This window comes from Thunnus maccoyii, chromosome 12, assembly GCF_910596095.1.
Source record: "Thunnus maccoyii chromosome 12, fThuMac1.1, whole genome shotgun sequence".
In the NCBI taxonomy this organism is placed as follows: Eukaryota; Metazoa; Chordata; class Actinopteri; order Scombriformes; family Scombridae; genus Thunnus; species Thunnus maccoyii.
The window spans coordinates 10,340,114-10,357,958 of NC_056544.1; the positions used below are offsets into that span (position 1 = coordinate 10,340,114).

Sequence of the window (17,845 nt, forward strand, 5' to 3'; positions counted from 1 at the left end):
TTTTATTTTCATGTCATATATATATATATCATATATATATAATCTGCAGTTACAAAGACATTTGCTGACATACTACTAATATTCCTGAGCATTTTTTAGCTTGAGGCCTGGTGTATCTGCATTTTAAGAGCTACACACAACAATGATCAGCTTTCGCAACGACAGCATCTGACATGCATACACATGACAACAGGACAATGTACCAAATGTGAAATACATCACAAAAGCAGTTCATAAGTACAGGGGCTTTCATATTGACAAACTTATAACGTATTAATAGTTAGTCTGGGAGGAGAGCCAATAGAAAAGTGTGAATGTAAGGCACTATGAATATACTGGTTCGTACGAGTGCACTATAATACATAAGGTTTGATAAAATACAATCCAAGTTTAATGATCCCCCTGGGGGAAACTGGATCATTGCAGCACCAAATGTGATAGAATACAGCAAAGAAAAGTTTGAATATAAATAAGAATATAGCAAGTGCCGGGCACAGGGTTTAACAAACTGTGTCAACACACTGTTTCAACATGTTGAGGACATTTTAAGAAATATTTGAATGAAAAGTATGAAAATATATGAATTACAGCATTATGAGTATGTGCAAAATACCAACAGGCCTAAAAATTATTGAAAAAAAAAAGAAAATATGTACACAGCAATTTTTTTAATGAATAACAATCTGTACATATACGTACAATACGTACCACAATCTATGAAATGGCAAAATAGCAAGCCCTTGTATGACTGACATTCAGTGAAGCTCACTGCACGTAAGAAAAACAAATGTAACGTGAATATATTCGTACTCTGCCAGCAGACGGCAATCTGAAAATATATATTATCTTATTTACAAAAAAGCCTGACGATTTCAAAGGACTAAATGTTACCACATTAGCGGGCAAATTCATACCAATATCAGAAGCAAAAAATGTAACAGTGATTCTCAATCTGAAAGAGAAAGAGGACTGTCCTTCAATGCTGACATTCTGCTAAGGAACCGTGAAATAGAGAAATACCTGCTCAAATTCACATTCAAAATGTACATTCTGTTGTTAGACATTCACAACGAAAACTTAAACTTCTACAATCTTTGAAATACCAAAGAGCTTACATCAAGTAATGTGCATCATTTACAAATGCATAAAGGGCAAATATATATAATATTTATGTTTCTGTTCGTATTTAGAAAAAATAAAAGATCTTTTGACAGCATGGTGGCAGACACAAAAAGAAAATGACACACAACCGGACTGCAGCAGGCTCAGCAGGAGTTCACCAGGCCCGCCAGTAGGTTGCTGGGAGTCCTGCGATACTGAGCCTTGGTGTTAGTGACGGCGCCGTGCTTCTGTCGGAGATGGAGTCTCAGCTGACTCTTGTGTCTGAAGTGGAGGTCACATTTTTCACACTGAAGAAAAAGAAGAAAATACCTCATTTAGAATAGCTTTTTTTTAAATGGACAGTTTCATCCCCCAACTCCATCTATTAGTTCATAGCTCTCTTGGATTACGACTCCAGACTCATAACTATTGATAGGCACATGGGTCATAGGGGAGAGAGGATTACTCTCTTTTTAGCCAGTAGTGGATAAGGAAGTGAGATTGACTAGGGAGCTTACATGATAAGGCTTCTCTCCGGTATGGATGCGCATGTGGCTCTTGAGTGTCTGAAGGTGGCGGAAGTGCGTTCCACAGATCTCACAAGGGTACGGTTTTTCTCCTGTGTGAATTAACACATGGGCACGAAGATGGGCCACCTGGAGGAAAAAATAATATTAAATACCTACACATAGAGGCAGCGGCTTGACATTTACATAGCTTTTTTCCCCCCCTTTTCTAAATAGGTATTGCTCTCACCTGGACAAATCTGGAACCGCATGTCTCACACTTGTATGGCTTCTCTCCAGAGTGGATGCGGGTATGGGTCTTGAGGTTGGCTGGTCGGTTGAATTGGGCACCGCAGATGTTGCAGCGGTATGGCTTTGCACCTACAAGGTTAGATACAGCAGGTTGGGCAATGAATAAATCAGTCACACCCACAACGTCGGTATAATGATACATCAAAAAGCTAACCGGGCATATTTAATCTTACCAGTGTGAACGGTCTTGTGGCTGGCCAGGTTGCCCTTGTAGCGGAAGGCAGCCTGGCAGCAGTCACACTTGTATGGCTTGTCACTGTGGACCTGGACCATGTGGTCTTTCAGGGAATCTTCCTCTGTGAATTTGGAGTCACATCCGCTGCAGAAAAAGGTGTTCTCTGTAGAAACACAGCAAAAACAATCAACGCGTGACTCAGTACACCTCTGTGGTTTTGTTTAAAATAATCCTGACAAATCATTTGTAGTAATTCAAATGTATTACAGAACTTACCACAGCTGGAGGAGGAATACTCTGAGTGTAGTTTGTTGGTGTCCTCTCTGCTGTATGAGTCTGGAGAAAGGTGACCGGCCTCCAGGTGCTGAGGGCTGTCACAGCCGCAGGAGGAGCATCTGCGGTGGCTGCACGAAGGAAGAAGACCACAGAGTTAACAGAAAGTTGACCTCTGCTCTTGAACCAATTTGCATTAAGTTCTACTTTACTGTTCTGACAGTGAGATGTAGTTTTACCTGATGCTGCTGCAGGTGCTGCTGCTGCAACTGTCAACAGTCATGGGCATTTCTTCTCTGTGCTCGCTGGCTCCCTCCTCACCCTGGAGTTCATTGTGTCCACCTGCTCCACCACTCCTGCAGGGGCTGTGTGTGGGGGATCCGGCTTCAGCGCTGCATCTCTGAGCCTCCTTTTCTTCCTCATGAGGAGTTTGGTTCATAACGATGAATTTGTACTTCTTCCAGTTGCGGGCCTTGGTGTCTTTGGGGCAGTCCGAGGGTTGTTTGAGGCTCAGGGTCGCATTTCTGCTGCTGCTGGACTCTGTGGGCGAGTTGGGCTGGCAGTCAGATCTGAGGGGGCTTTGAGGGCTACAAATCACACCTTTACTAAAACCTGGAGACAATCTAAGGCAGCTGGTTTGTGGGTGCTGAATGCTGTCTTCCTCCATGGGAGCGGCAGGCCCCTGAAGGCTCCCATGGGCTCCTGCCGGTCGGATAGTAGCGGTGGGAAAACTGGGGTGGGATGGCATGGGGTGGGAGATGATGGACTCATTGTGAGCCATGTTGGTGTTGGGTACCTGTGAGCATTGTTTCTGGGACAAAGCCCCTCCTCTGGGAAGGGCGCTGATCTTATGGGAACCTTCCAACTTCCCTGCAGGGATATGGAGGTCACCATACACATGATAGGAGCCAGAGGTGTTGATGCCCCTGAAAATATTGGGGATATAGCCCCTGTACTCCTGCAGAGAGGATGAGGTTGATGTGTGGTTGTTTCTAAAGTCTGGATCTTTTGTGTCCACAGACCTCAAAGCAGGGATTTCCTCAGCCAGATGTACTGAGTTGATCTGTACCTCTTCATTCTGCATATTCAGAGACTGATGCCTGGAGAAACATATGATTCAATGTTATAACCTCCAACTCAGATCCCTTCCATGTTCACCTACACTTGTCACGTTTTCGGTTATCCTTACCTGGACTTGATGAACCTGTGGCAGGTGTCCGCCACATGTTCCATCTGGAGGTAGAGGGCTGCGTTCATGGTGCCCACTACAAGACTATCCATCAGGTTCAGACAAGATGTGTACATAAAGTCCAGCAGGATGGAGAAACTCTTGGGGTCCACTTTGGGGTCTAAGCTGATGGCACTAAGGTTTGCGTTCTCAGGATCCATGAACACAGAATAAAAGAAACCACTGTAAGAAAGAAAGCAAGAGAGAGGGATGTTTTAATAAACATCTGGACGGTGAATTCAACAGTTACGGGCAAAAAAAATATTGTTCATCACATCTGATGGTGGTGCATACCTGCAGGCCACCAAGATGGCTTTATGAGCATGAAACTGTTGTCCTTCCACCTGAATGGTGACGTCAGTCAGGATGTTCCTGCTGCGGAGGCGGTTGAAGTTGAGCAGGACGTCGCCTGCATGGCGTGTGAATTGAATGCAGCCATCTGTAGTCATGGCCATGCTGTCAGAATCTGAGCAGGGACAAAATTAATAAATTGTTTGTTCATTATCACTGACTAAAAAAGCTAAATGAGGGCAGACACAGAGAAGAGGTACACATTCTGTATGTTGACTGAGTGAAAACATAAGGGTGGTCACCTCTTGGGCAACTGTGAGCACAACTCAATCATATCTTCAGAAAAATATATTTAACTTAAGTTACATCTCATTACTACTAAATAATAATTGATGCACAATGAAAATGTATCTTCTGACAATATGCTGGTACACAGAAATCATCTTATATCCCAAAATACAAGCAAAATCGCAATCTAAGCCTTAACTGGAATTTGAAAAATTAACCAAGTAACACACGTTATTTATTAAATAACACTCTTATTATATCATAAGATGATAAATTCTCGTAGTATGTATATTACCATCCTCTAACACAAGCCACCTGCTCTAAGACCTTATAATCAAAACAAGCTTTGACCCCCAACACGTGTCTTGACTGTGTATGAACAGCAGGCGGCGCCATTGCAACGAGAAAAGTAAAAAGGGACGTTCACCAAACCTTTTCAGCCATGCTTACTTCATATTTGGCCGTAACGACGTTGTTATTACACATGATCAGTTTTTTTTTGTTTTTACACAGTGTATTATTGAAAACGGTTATATTTTCTAAGTGAACCAACACCTATAGTTTATAACTTATTAGAACATGCTTCATTTTGAGACAACAATAAACCATAATACCGATAATACTTTTATAAACTAGACACAATCTGAACTTTGAAGTTGATATGGTCAGTCTGTCCGTGTCCCCGAGCAGTTTTACAGCCTCTCACAGGCCAGACTCCCGCTGGCAGCCTGCAGCCTGTCGGTTGTAAACGTGTTTGACGTTGAGCACATTCCGTCCTGGCTGCTCAGGCTCAGATTAGGTTGCCAGTACACAGAGAGGTTTCCTGTCCCCCGATATAAGTAGAACTCATCTCATTTAACTCATTAGTATTTACTCCCCTCCTGCTATTTATTCCTATTAGAGTTATTTCTAAGCCTCACATATTGGACTAAACTGAGACAGCGTGATTTCGTAGGATGTGATTTCGAGGAGTGGTCTTTTTCTTTTCTTTTCTTTTTTTTTTGTTCTTCTTTGCTGCGTAACTTCGTCTAAAAAAGCACCGAGCAGGCCGACACAAGCAAGTCCGTTCAAGTTCAGAAATAGTGATAGCTGTCATGTCTGGGGACTGTTTCCTAGTTTATTATGTTTTTAAAAATCGTTCGCTCGATGAAAACTGATGCTGGGAATCGTCTGCCATGCGTTAGATACATTTAGTGAGATGAAAAGATTGTTTGGCGACAAAAAAAAATGCGCAGAGAAAATTAGACTGAACCAGACAGACCGGTCCTATTGCGCCACTTTTGATAGCAGGTAAACAACTATGGTGTATCAAATATAAAAGCCTAAATAAAATAGCTATAACTAAATTAACTGCCGTCTGAGCTCAAGATTCACGTCGTAAAACAGCGCGTTGTTTTCACTCTAAAACCAGCTACTTGGAGCACAAGTGATACAATTAAATCTGCACACACACAGCCTACAGCCGCACTTCCGTCTGAAACACAGACTGCAGCTGTCAAAACCCAACTCTCATGATTTACATCTGCTAGTTCACTTCTAGCTGAAAGGAATCACAAATAAGTTAAAATGCTGAAAAAGAAATCCAGCCCCGGAGCATACGAGGTGGCCACATGAGCCTCCGCTACTTCACTAACACTTCTGACCCAATGCTGAGAAATAGGAAAGGAAAAAAAGTCACCTTGTAAAAGTTTCCTCGAAACTCTGTGCATCACCAGTTCTGAGAATCCAGTTCTAAGAAACACAGCAGCTCAATTCTCGGAATTTCAACAGAGGACCGTACCACTTCCCCCGGGGCGGGGCGGCCGCTCACCGCCGTCTGCCTCATTTTAACACTTTACTATAAATACGGTACAGTATAACACGTGGGTACTCAACAAACAATGGCCATTAAATTACCTTTGTAGGTTTAGTCTAAAATATTTGAAAGATTTTAGTTGTTAATTCGTAATTTTCCTGGGGTGACTTGATCTCCCCGCGTAGTGGATTAGTCCAAGTGCACGGTCAGCTGACCGAGTTATAAATACCGTGGGGAATATGAGAGCATGTTGTCGCTGTAAACCTGCCCGAGGTGCAACGAAGTGTCGAGAAAAGTCAGTCATCTCCTTTTTCTAATAATTAACAATTTGCTGTCCCACCCTCCTCTCCTCTACGTTTTAGTTACATGACTTTCCCGCCACATTGCCTGCCTTTGATTTTTTTTTCTTGAACCGAGAGACTGCATTTGCATGTCAAAGTTGCAATGATGATTTAAGTGTTTGCTTTGGCCAGGCGCCATGTGTTCAATCTGTTTAAGAAGAACAGAGGAAAGCAACACATTTCTGTCAATACTTAAAGCTGTGAGTAAGTTTTATATCAGTGTATGTTGGGCTTTTTATGGGCCTTCACTGAAATTCTGCATACTGATCATTTATTATCTCATACAAAGCTGATCTAAGAGTTTATGTGTGGCCTTTTTTTGGATACAGAAACTGCTATTAAGCCCTATTTTGAATGTCAGATAGACTATAGATAGCAGTGCGTGTGTGTGTTTGTGCGTAAAGTCCTCAACTCTCCAATTGCAGTTGTCTGTGTTCCCACCACTTCCTGTCTCACATCACAGTTGTATATTAATCTGAGTAGGTGTAATAACGTACAAAGAAAATCCTGTGTACTTACCAATGAATGAGTCAACAAACCAGGTGGTAACTGCTCTTTAATGAAGAACTAACAAAAAGTTAAGTACACAATATAAACAAAATAATATCATGATAAGATAATTAAGAAGGGACTGCTGTATACTGAAGTATATTAATGAACCAGTGTGTAATGACGTGTTCCTGTATATCTCACCACTTTCTAAATTAATCTGTAAAGATTAAATGAGTCAGCTGCTAAGTGCCACAAAACCAGTGACAAATCACTATTCCCTTATTACATATCTTGTACTATATTGTTTCTCCTCACATAAAGAGCTGCATCAGTAGTTTTGTGAATCTGAGAGATGATAAAACTGTATATAATGATGACATTTCACTCACTCAGTATTAACATTTTCACTTTCGTCTAAGAGAGAAAACATTATTTATTTGTTACTTCTCCAAATGAAATGATCTTTGTGTTGGAATATGACTCATTAGTTGTGAGCGGGCACATTCAACATGATCATTTTTCCCTTTTTTCACCCTCTCCCGTCCAGTCAAATCTAAAGTTGTGTTTGAATATATAGAATTGCCTTCTGACGGCATCACCTTTCACTCTCACCAGTGAGCTGCATACAGTGAGGCTTTGCTGAGCAAACATTCGGTCAGGTCGGACCGTTCAGTGGGAGGAAACTGAACTACAGTAATTGAGAACTAGAGCGAGTAATTGTGACCTTACTGAGGACTGTGCCCGTCACAGAAATAAAACCTTTAGACTTGATCGTAGACTGAGGATATGATGCACCGTTTTATGCACCGTTTTCATTTTTGCTTGCACTTGGTGCGTAAGATCTTATCCTCATTATCAACAGCAGTCTTCCTCATTCATATTTTAAAATGCTCTCATCAGCACTGCAAACAGCTCATAATCAATAAATCTCAATGAAAACTTGAATCTTGTAATGGACATCATCATGGTAAGGAGAGGGTAGATTATAAGCAACACATTACAATTTAAAAGTCACATTGTTATTCATTTTTGTCAACATTAAACACTACAAATTGTCTTAAATTGTTAACAAAGTCTTGTATAAATATTATTTTACTGCTAACATGATCACCCATCATTCCACCCACACATAGAGCAGTGCAAAATAAGCATTTAGAGATTAAAAAAACAAAAAACAGCAAAGTTTCTGATTATTATCTTTGTATGCAGCAGGAAAGATTAACTCTGAAGACTGAATCTTTCCCCATGAAATAAATGTGAAGTGCAGCTCAACAGGTCTAAATTACAGCTGTTCAGGTGGCTATGGCAACAAAGAGGTCTATTTCTAGTTAATGTTTTCAGTCTAGATGTTTTTTCCCCTGCGGTTATCTTTAGTGGCCCAAGTTTCTGTGGGTTGTTCATCTTCACATCCTTTGAAAGAAGCGATGTTTTCTGGTCTGAATGAGAAGAGACAGAACGTTCAGTCAGTCAGAGAGCCTTGGCAGAAATTGAACATCTGATTTCCTGGTTTAGTTGTTTATTCACAGGCAAGAGGATGCATAGATTTGATAAGTCAGCCTTTTCCTTGCATATATCGTGCAGCATCTTTAACTTCACATCAGGGGTTTTGCTGCAGTGCAAGAGCAGATAAGCTTGAGCCGATCAGAAACACAGAAACTGCTGTATGAGGTAGATATCAGTACATTTAAGAATCTAATCAACATTAATTGCACAGACACAGTGCTTCTGTTTGTTTTTGCAGGATAAATGTCTGCCTTTTTCTGTTTTTCTTGCAAGGAAACCAGATTTTGCTTCACCACAAATACATGCCTCCACAACACCTCAATCTTGTGAAAGCTAGAAAAAAAAGTCTTGTTTTGCTACATAAAAGGGTTCATGTTGTGGAGCTTGCAGGAGACTGAATAAAAAAGTCAGGTCAAAGTCAAAGCATCAGAGGTTGAGATATCCTGACTTTTACTCTCTGGAATGGATCAAGTTTTCAGAAATACAATCCTGCATGTCCCATAACCCTGATTACATCATTATGTCATCATCAGGGTTATTTTCTAAAACTTTATATAGCTCCCACCAGAGTCGCAGACGACACATGATGAGTAAACTGATCTTCATGTGTAAAGGTTTGTGGAGTGTCCCTTTAAACTACAGGAACTGCAGGATGATCAACAACAAAACACGGTATTTGTTTGCGATTATGTGAGCCTGTTCTGTTTTGTCCCTATACATCCAATAGATGTCTTTTTTTAATTTTCTGCAAGGCTGCTCTGAAGAATGCATGTCATAAAAACAACACTGCATGGGATTTCACCAGCCAACCCTGGAACAAATATGCCGCTGCTCCTCTCTTGCTCGGCCAGTTAAAGAGCCTGTGCTATGTGTTAACAAGCGTTCCCAACCCCCCTCTCGTGAACTCAACTGACCCCAGGGCCAAGAAGCAGACGGATATCAACGTGCCTGTCCCAAAACATGACCCAGGCACATGGTTGCCTGACAGGGATCAAAGGTCACGTCGGTAAAATATGACTCTAAAACTAGTTCAGTCCTCACAGACACGCAGCCTGAGGGGGAAAAGAGGCAAGTATTCATTTTTGTCGAACCAGGAGCATGCACTTGAATTTGGGGAGTAGCGATCTTGCATGATCTATCTGTGCTTACATGCATTTTTAGACTACAGTCTTAAATTCTGTACCACCGAAAGGTAACAAACAGCTTGCTACGCTCAAAATGTGCAACACTTAAAATACCGCACTCATTTATTTATAGCACAAAGTTCAGTGTCATTTTTCAGCAGCTGTTGATGAAGTATACACTGCTCACAGCCCATGAAAGACTAACGTCTATGTGAGCTATATATTGAACTTTGAGCTACTTTCATGCTAACTGCGTAGGAATTACAGAAAGTATATATTTAAACTGCAGGTGTTATGCAGTCTTTGCGTAATAATTGTTGAACTTGAGAGGACCCTGGTGAGTGGAGCATACTGCAGTGTCAAACTGCCAATAATGTGTTTGTCCTACACAGATAAGGTGGGTCAGCTCTATATCTCTATGTTTAATCTAAGTGTGAATGCTGCTTGTGTGATTGTCTGACCATAAATTCTCAGGTCACTGACACACTAGCTGATAAAATAAATTTACCAAGTGTGCACAATCTGACGTAAAATACAACACGAGACACTGCAGAGTTCAAACAATGAGTCAGTTAGTTGATAAGTAAATCAACAGAAAATTAATCAGCAACTATTTTGAGAACCTATGGATTGTTTAAGTCAATGTCAAGCAAAAATACCAAAAATTGTTGTTGCAGCTTCTTTATTGAGGTAGTTTGTTATCTCGGTTTTTTTTTTTGTTGTTTTTTTTTGACAGGACAAATTAAGCTATTTGAAGACATGGCCTTGAGCTTTAGGAAATTGTAGCAAGCATTTAAACTATTTTCTGACATTTCGATTAATCAAGAAAATAATTGTCAGATAATAAATGATAATGATAATGAAAATAATCATTAGCTGCAGCCCTGCAGACACTGTAAAATTGGCTTAAAAATAGAAAATGGTTTCTGCCGAATTGCATTTCAAGCTATCACGTCAGTGCTTGTTTAAAGGTACAATGTCAGACTGCTACCATTAAACCTGACGACATTTGTGTTTTGGTTAAGTCACCAGTTTGGTATGAATTTTTGCAGAAAGCATGTTGACGTTCATCTATTTTTGTACAGCAAACCTCATGTGATGATTTGATGATCACAATGCTCTCAGATCTGGAGGCTGGCAACCTTTTGTCATTTAAAACATGGTTAACTAGATCTCTCAATATGTCACAACACGTCTTCTGATGTGGTGCATTAGGGTTGAAGATAAGTTTCATATTTGAATAAAGAAAAGTACAGTTTGCTCCTTCGACATCAAACAGGAACCCTGCTCTTCATTACATTCATATCTGTGGTTTCCTCAGCCTGGCTCTGCACCAGAGAAGAGGATGTGCTTCTGAGTTTCATATTAGCCTATTGAGTTTCCCCTCAGCAATAGTGATATAAATCTTATAAATCTTGTGTTTTCTATTGCTTTTCTTATTTACAATGTATTGGCATGTTTTTCTTTACTGTTAAGAGTGTCCACCTCATTGTTTTTTTCTTTCTGAGCAGCAGCTTTTGTTGTTACAGGTGCACAGAGAATTTAAACACTGGAAGGAATTCAGAGCATTGCTGTTTCATCCTGGTTCACCTGAGCACAAGGTAATAACAGCAATAATTTGACAACAGCTAAAGTTAATTAATTATGTTACATTAAGCAATTAAAAGTAACTATTCATTAACATTTAAAACATTCATTTGCATTTAAGATTTTCACTGTTCCATGAGTCTCTGAGAGTGTGTTTGCTGAAGCAAAAACAGGCCAATTTGCAATGTTTTTCAAGACCAACCAGATTATAAATCACAATATTTGGATCATCTTTTTGGTTTCGGATCATCTGGGGACAGCGACTCATGTCCTTGTGGTCCAACCTCGAATAAAATGCTTAGAGGGGATACATGAATGGTGGCTTTGTTGCACGAAACCAAAGAATGCATCCTCAGTTGTAACTGGCTAAATGGATTGTACATGCAGAAGAGTGGTCAGCTCTGAGGACCACTCTGTGCATCAAGACATAGAAAGTAATGTGTCACTCTGTGGGACTCCTCAGCAGCGGTTAACTGAAAATGTATTAATGGACAGGCAAAAATTTGTCACCATAAAACTGTCAGCCTGACGAGATGAAGCTCGCTGTTCTTATTCTTTCATTATATCAGTTTATCCTTTTGCATTCATAGCTTTTAAATCTTTATTTTATTGGCTTTACCTTATATTGGTTTATCCTGCAAAAGATTTTGTAACTCTTTTTGAGTATGTGCTGTGCAAATAAAGATTATGATACCAAGAGTGGAGAAGTTCAGATGTTGGTCAGCAGCCAATTCATATTTGGGAAAAGAACAAATAAAAGGATTCACTAAAGGGAAAATTGAGTGTCGTCTGCCTGTTTTTGTAATTCAAATCTGTATTGCTTTTTTATTTGGTACATGACGGTACAAATACAAAAAATACAATATAAATGAAATCGGTAGTATAAGGGACATACTGATAATAACATAACTAGGAATAATATCCATGCAACAGTTTTTAATATTAATTACTATCAGGAGACAGAATTCATACTACAGGACTATCAGTCAGTGTGATATGAGTTTAATAAAGATCCAAACTGGTGCCTTTCTCGTTTCTGCTATTCATTTTGTTTAACATAAGCTCATATGAAAAAGTTTTTGTTATGGTGTTTGCCCGTTCTTTTAATTCTGGAGAATTGGGTGTTTTCCAGTATCTGAGTAATGTCCTAGCAGCTACTGTCATGCCTACCATGATTACCAAAAGTTCTCCACCTCATATGTTGTGTATTTGGGTTTTGTCCCCTAATAAACATAATATTTGGAGAATCTTCTGTGGTAATTTCCTTCCCAACCAATTCCTCAAATATTCCAAAGTTGTTGTCCAGAAGGGTTGCATAATTGGGCATTCCCAAATGCAGTGTAACAAACTGCCTGTGTCTTTCTGACATTTCCAACACAAATTGCTATTTATTAATCCCATACTATTGAGTCTTGTGGTGTCCAATAATATCTGTGTATTATTTTATATCAGGTGGATTTCCCATTAGCTTCTCTTATGTATTTCCCACTGTTGGATATAATTTTCAGCTGTTCCTCTCCCTCCATTACACATCCCACATCTTTCTCCCTCAGTGTGTTTAAGCTCTTACAGTCAGTTGTTGTATTACAGTTGTTCTGTAAAATACAAAAGCTTCATATAAATCAACAGTATTACATAGCCCACTTCTCCAATATACTGGTGTCTTTCCGATGCTAGTCATAGAGTTACGCTGTAAGGAGGAATATAATTGTTTACAATGTGATAATTTATACATTTTGTCTATTTTGGTCCAGATCTCTTTTGAGTGAGACATGATGGGATTCAATACATTATGTGAACACTGACATAATCTATCAATAGGGGGAATGGTAATGACAACTTATTTTCAATAGTAACCCATTCTAACTGGTTATGTAATCTCGAACGTGGTAACCCAGGGCCTCCTTTGTCCCCAGCACAACACATTTTACTAAGTCTAATACTGTTTTTTTCCCCCTTTCCATAAAAGGTCTTTAATCATTGTATCATATTGTTTAAAAATCTGAGATATAGTCAATGGTAACATCGTAGGCGCCCTATGTTGACAAAGCTTTGTCTAATTTAAAGGCAGATGATTTTTGGCTATTCAAAAGGCCCTAATTAAACTTAGGCATGTATTAAATCCAGATAGGCCTAATTACACACTCTTCACCAGATCCGAAATAAATAAATCCTCCAGGTTTTACTATTAGTATAATATCTGGGGCTCAAATTAAAAAAGTCCCATCTTATAATTACCTTTGTATCTGGTTAGATGAAAAATTAACTTTTAAAACTCAAAAAAATTAAATGAGGTTTCTTTTTTATAAATAAGCAGTGCCTCTCTTTTAACGGTAGGTTGCAGATTGTATGACAACATTTTTATCGGTGCTTGACTATGCAAATGTAATTTCCATGCATGCTGTGTATCACAGGGCAACGACTGGGTCTTTTTCTGTCTGTTTCAACCAAATCAAATGTAATAGTCTTCTCATGTTGTCCGTTGATGACCTATTTTTCATAAATCCTACTTGATCAGGATGTATAATGCTTGGTAATGTCTTTTCCAGGCGTCGGGCCAAGATCTTGCAATCCAGGTTAATCAGATTTAAAGGTCAAAAATTAGAGGGGTTTGTTGCGTCTCTATCTTTGTTAGACATCACTTAAGGCCTTGTTTAATGTTGCGGGGAGAGATTCTAATGTAAAAGCCTCATTATGTATCTCTTGTAGTACTTGTGCCAGGACATCTATATACTGCTTATAGTACTCCACTGGAAATCCGTCAAGGCCAGGTGACTTCCCTGCTTTCATGTATGACACAGCATTCCTGGTTTCATTCGGTGTTATGGGGCTTTCTAATAATTCCACCTGTTCGGATGACAGTCCAGACAGATTAATGTTGGCAAAAAAAACCCCTGTCAGTTCCTCCTGTTTGGGATTGATGTCTGATGTGTGTGGCTCTTACTAAACTGTTGTAGAATTTTGTTTATGTGCTTTGTTGAAGAAACTATAATATCACCTTTCTTAATTGCTGGTATTACATTATAGGGGTTTTGTTGCTTCAGTTGTCCAGCAAGTATCTTACCTGTTTTCTCCCCCCTTCATAGAAAGTTGACCTGAGCCTAAATAAGGTGTATTCCACTTTTTTATTATAAATTCCCTGCAATTGAAACTTAAGCTTACATATACAGTATCTTGATATAACTTATCAGAAAAATGTTTTCATAGTTCTATTTCCTGATTTCTAATTTCAGTTTCCAATTCCTTTGAGTGTTGTCTACCTTGACTGTATGGAATGTGAAGTAATAAATGCGCACAGTCAATATAAACACATTGCAACACTGTATCTCTCACTGCATGTTATCTGTGGAAAAGTACCAGGGCACACCATGTCACCATGGCGGATTCCCCTGTTGTTTTACAGCAAAGCCTGTGGGAGGTGTGGTGTGTATGTGTGTGTGTGTGTGTGTGTGTGTGTGTGTGTGTGTGTGTGTGTGTATGTGTGTATTTTCGTGTGTATGTGTGTGAGAGAATGAGGGTAGTTATCCTGGGTGCCTCACCAGTGGTTGAAGTTCGGAAATCTACCTTCACCAAAGAGCAGCTGGGAAAATTTGGATGAGGAAAATGAATGAAAAATGATATTTTACAGTAAAGGCATATAAACAGCACTGAGTGTGTGTGTGTGCGTGTGTGTGTGTGTGTGTGTGTGTGCGTGTGTGTGTGCGTGTGTGTGTGTGTGTGTATGTATCTGCCTGCAGCATGTTAGTCTATGTTTCCATGTTTACTATAATAAATACTGCACCCCTATACATGTCCTTATCTGCCGCATGCCAGGAAATGCCAGCAGCCAACTAACCAATCAGATGCACGTTCAATGCGTATCATCTTGGTTGATTTGAAAAGATATCTTGCGGTAAAGAGCTTTAAAAAGCAGAATATAACTTTATAATTATTATTTCTCATTAGAAATTTAAAGTCTTAAACTACAATCACTTGTTTCTCTGCTCTGTTGATTCCCCAACAAATCTGATGTTGTGCCAATTGACACAGCCAGAACCTGTTTGGTTTGTCCTCCTCTTTCCCAGAGATACTGTAGAAACAGCACACAAACTTGAAGTGGGCAGTTGTGAGAATGTGACTGAAATATAAACAGTGGCTCGGGATGATGCTGGAAGGCAGCCGGCTGTTTTTTTTTCTTGAACACGCTTGCTCAACATTTTGTAAACAATGCAGGAGAAAGGCTAAAGTGGGAGTGCAGAAGAAAAAAAAAATCCTAGAAATAAAAATCCAAGGTTCAGTTTGAAACTCTTATGAATGAGGTGGAAATATATATAGAACTGAATGCAGAGTGTGAGTGTTTTTGTTCAGACGGCATTTAAGAATCACTCGGCTCAGAAAACAGATGAGCTTGATTAAAGTCACGTCTTCATTTATATATTCAACAGACTAGAATACTGTATTTGTGGAATGAGATGCTTCTGTTTGGCATACATGTTTGGCATTATGTAACTAAAAAGGCAATTGCATTATACCCAGGTCTTAACAGGTATTACATAATTCATTCATCTTGTGCAGCTGAAGTTGGCTTTTACCACAGAGCAAAACATGACAACATGATGATTCATTAACAACAACAACTACAGACTAAGGTATTAACTCGTCTCTGACTCAGTGTGGACAAAAGGTGAACATTGTCACCTCACAGAGGGAAGACTATATTCCCTGCATTATATTGGTGTGATGTTTTTATTGTGTGCACTCTGAATAGTGCAAATGAACACACCTTTTGTGTCTGTAACTTTAGTCAGGAGGCCTCCTTTGGGACATTCATATAAAATATTTACACCCATTCACTTCGAACATTTCCCCTCAGACATTTTGATTCACGGTGCAGCTGCATGTAATAGTAACGTTATTTCTATTTTGTTTTGTTTAGTATTTGTAATTTTGCAAGTAGCACCTGTAGTTGAAATTATGATGAATTCAGATGGCTCCAAAAAAAAAAAAAATCCACAAGATCAAAAGTGAGTACTCTCAAACTTGCAATAGTCAGATAAATTGAGGATTGTACTTTTGAGCTTAGCAGATCAGGCTCAGCAAGAGCAGGGACATAATACCATTAGTTGTAGTCTGGACGCCAGCTGCTCTTGTGACCAACACGCTGATTAGCAGTTAATCCGGATGCGATGTGTGAATTAGATAACTTGGTGATTTCTGAAGAAGCCAGAGGTTCATGCTCGTCCCATGCTGTAAAGTCTGTGGAAAAAAAACAACAAAAAAACCCTCTTTCATAGCAAACAATATAAATGGAATTGGCAGCAGGAGGATTTGACTGAAGATGCCAGAAGTCTGCATACCAAAGAAGAGGGAAAGTGGGAGCACAGAGCTCTGCAGGCAGGCAAACGTCGTTGCTAGATTTGCACAAGTTTTATGATTTTTCAACAGCAATTTTTGCTATTGTTGAGGCCAGGACCAAGATTACTGCAGGTGTTTTCAACTAAGGGACTGTGTGAAAATTATTGGGGCGAGAGGAGAAAAAAAATGCAATACCCTCCCCATAATATCACAAAGTAATCTAACACTATTGTATTAGTATAATTAATTTCGTCAGTAATAACTAAAATAATTTAAGATAGTCTACTCCAATTTAAATCTTAAATAGCATAATAATTGTCACAGCAAATCTTTTTGTTGCCACAGACAAATTTACATATTTTTGAAACATTTAACTTTCTGTTTCCTATTAAGATGCAGAATGAAGTGAAGGTGGGAGCTGCTGTAAAATAGTGACAAATGACACAACAGAGTTAACTTTCAGTCGCTAAAGACCCTTCCCACCCTAGACTACCCTCCCTTCAGCAAAAAGGAAAAATACATACCTGCTCCCCAGTCCCTAATGTAAAGTTTCAATACACCTTGCTCTCTGGATTCAAAAAAGTAAATATAACCCAAAATAATTTGTTGATTTTCAAAAACATGAAAGTATTGCATAAATGACAAATGTAAGATGATTGCAGATCTTGATGAGGAAGAGGAAATCACGATAACCGTAATCACCAAGTAATGATAATCTTTTTTTTTTTAAATGTTAAGAGGAGAGCAAAGCACAACTGAATTACATAGTAACCATAGCAATGGTTCCCCCAGCACTTCCTCTTTATGATGTCTGACATTTCCACTTCTAATCTTTCATCTTGCCAACAACATCTCCCCTGTTCTTGTTTTCAGTGCAAATCACTGTCAGGTTCGGCTGCCTCCTTGTAAAGGAAAGTATTTCATGCATGTTCATGCCACAGAGCCGACCTTAAGCAGGGGGTTTTGCATTTGAAGCAGCCATCCACAGCGCAAACATCACTGCATGCAAGTAATATGCAAGTTATCCAGTGACTGTCATTGGACGTCTCCAGGAGACAAACCCAGCAGCATGTTAATGGTAGACAAGGACATCATTAAGGCTCTCTTAGTTACCGCTGCTGTTATCTATCACTGTGTAACCTGATCGCTGGGGACACATGTGATTCATTGTGCCCAGCTGGGTGCAAAATGACTCATTGCTATTGTGATGGGGGTAACATTATTTCATTTCTAAAGCATGATCCTTAAAAAAAAAAACCTTCACATCAGCTACGAGCAAAGACGTCCAAAGGTTTTGACGGAGTTTTCAGCTTCCAGACTTTCTCCCTCTCAGTTTGGTGCAAGCAGCACTGAGGAGCAGAGCCGGGGAGTCAGCGAGCGAGATGGTGCATTATCCTCTCGTTAAAGCATATTTGGAATATGAGTGTTGTTTGGTTTTCTAACCTTTTCAGTCTCTCCAAAAACTTTTGATTTATTGCTGTATGAATTACACATT

At 39.5% G+C, this 17,845-nt stretch overlaps 1 protein-coding gene across 1 annotated transcript; it reads right to left on the bottom strand.

Moving 5' to 3' along the window:
* LOC121909390 (B-cell CLL/lymphoma 6 member B protein-like) lies at positions 1-5,950 on the bottom strand. Its single transcript, XM_042429926.1, has 9 exons — positions 5,853-5,950; positions 3,890-4,061; positions 3,557-3,778; positions 2,607-3,467; positions 2,371-2,498; positions 2,093-2,257; positions 1,858-1,988; positions 1,620-1,757; positions 1-1,409 (listed from the first exon to the last, which is right to left on the bottom strand). The coding sequence occupies exons 1-9, from the start codon at positions 5,881-5,883 to the stop codon at positions 1,266-1,268; spliced, it is 1,992 nt and encodes a 663-aa protein (XP_042285860.1). The 5' UTR covers positions 5,884-5,950; the 3' UTR covers positions 1-1,265.
* Between the last annotated feature and the right edge of the window lie 11,895 nt (positions 5,951-17,845).

Coding starts and splice junctions, on each gene's coding strand:
- LOC121909390 (XM_042429926.1), bottom strand. CDS start 5,883: ATGCACAGAGTTTCGAGGAAACTTTTACAAG. Junction 3,779..3,889: donor GCCATCTTGGTGGCCTGCAG/GTATGCACCACC, acceptor TCTTTCTTACAG/TGGTTTCTTTTATTCTGTGT. Junction 3,468..3,556: donor CACAGGTTCATCAAGTCCAG/GTAAGGATAACC, acceptor ATGTTTCTCCAG/GCATCAGTCTCTGAATATGC.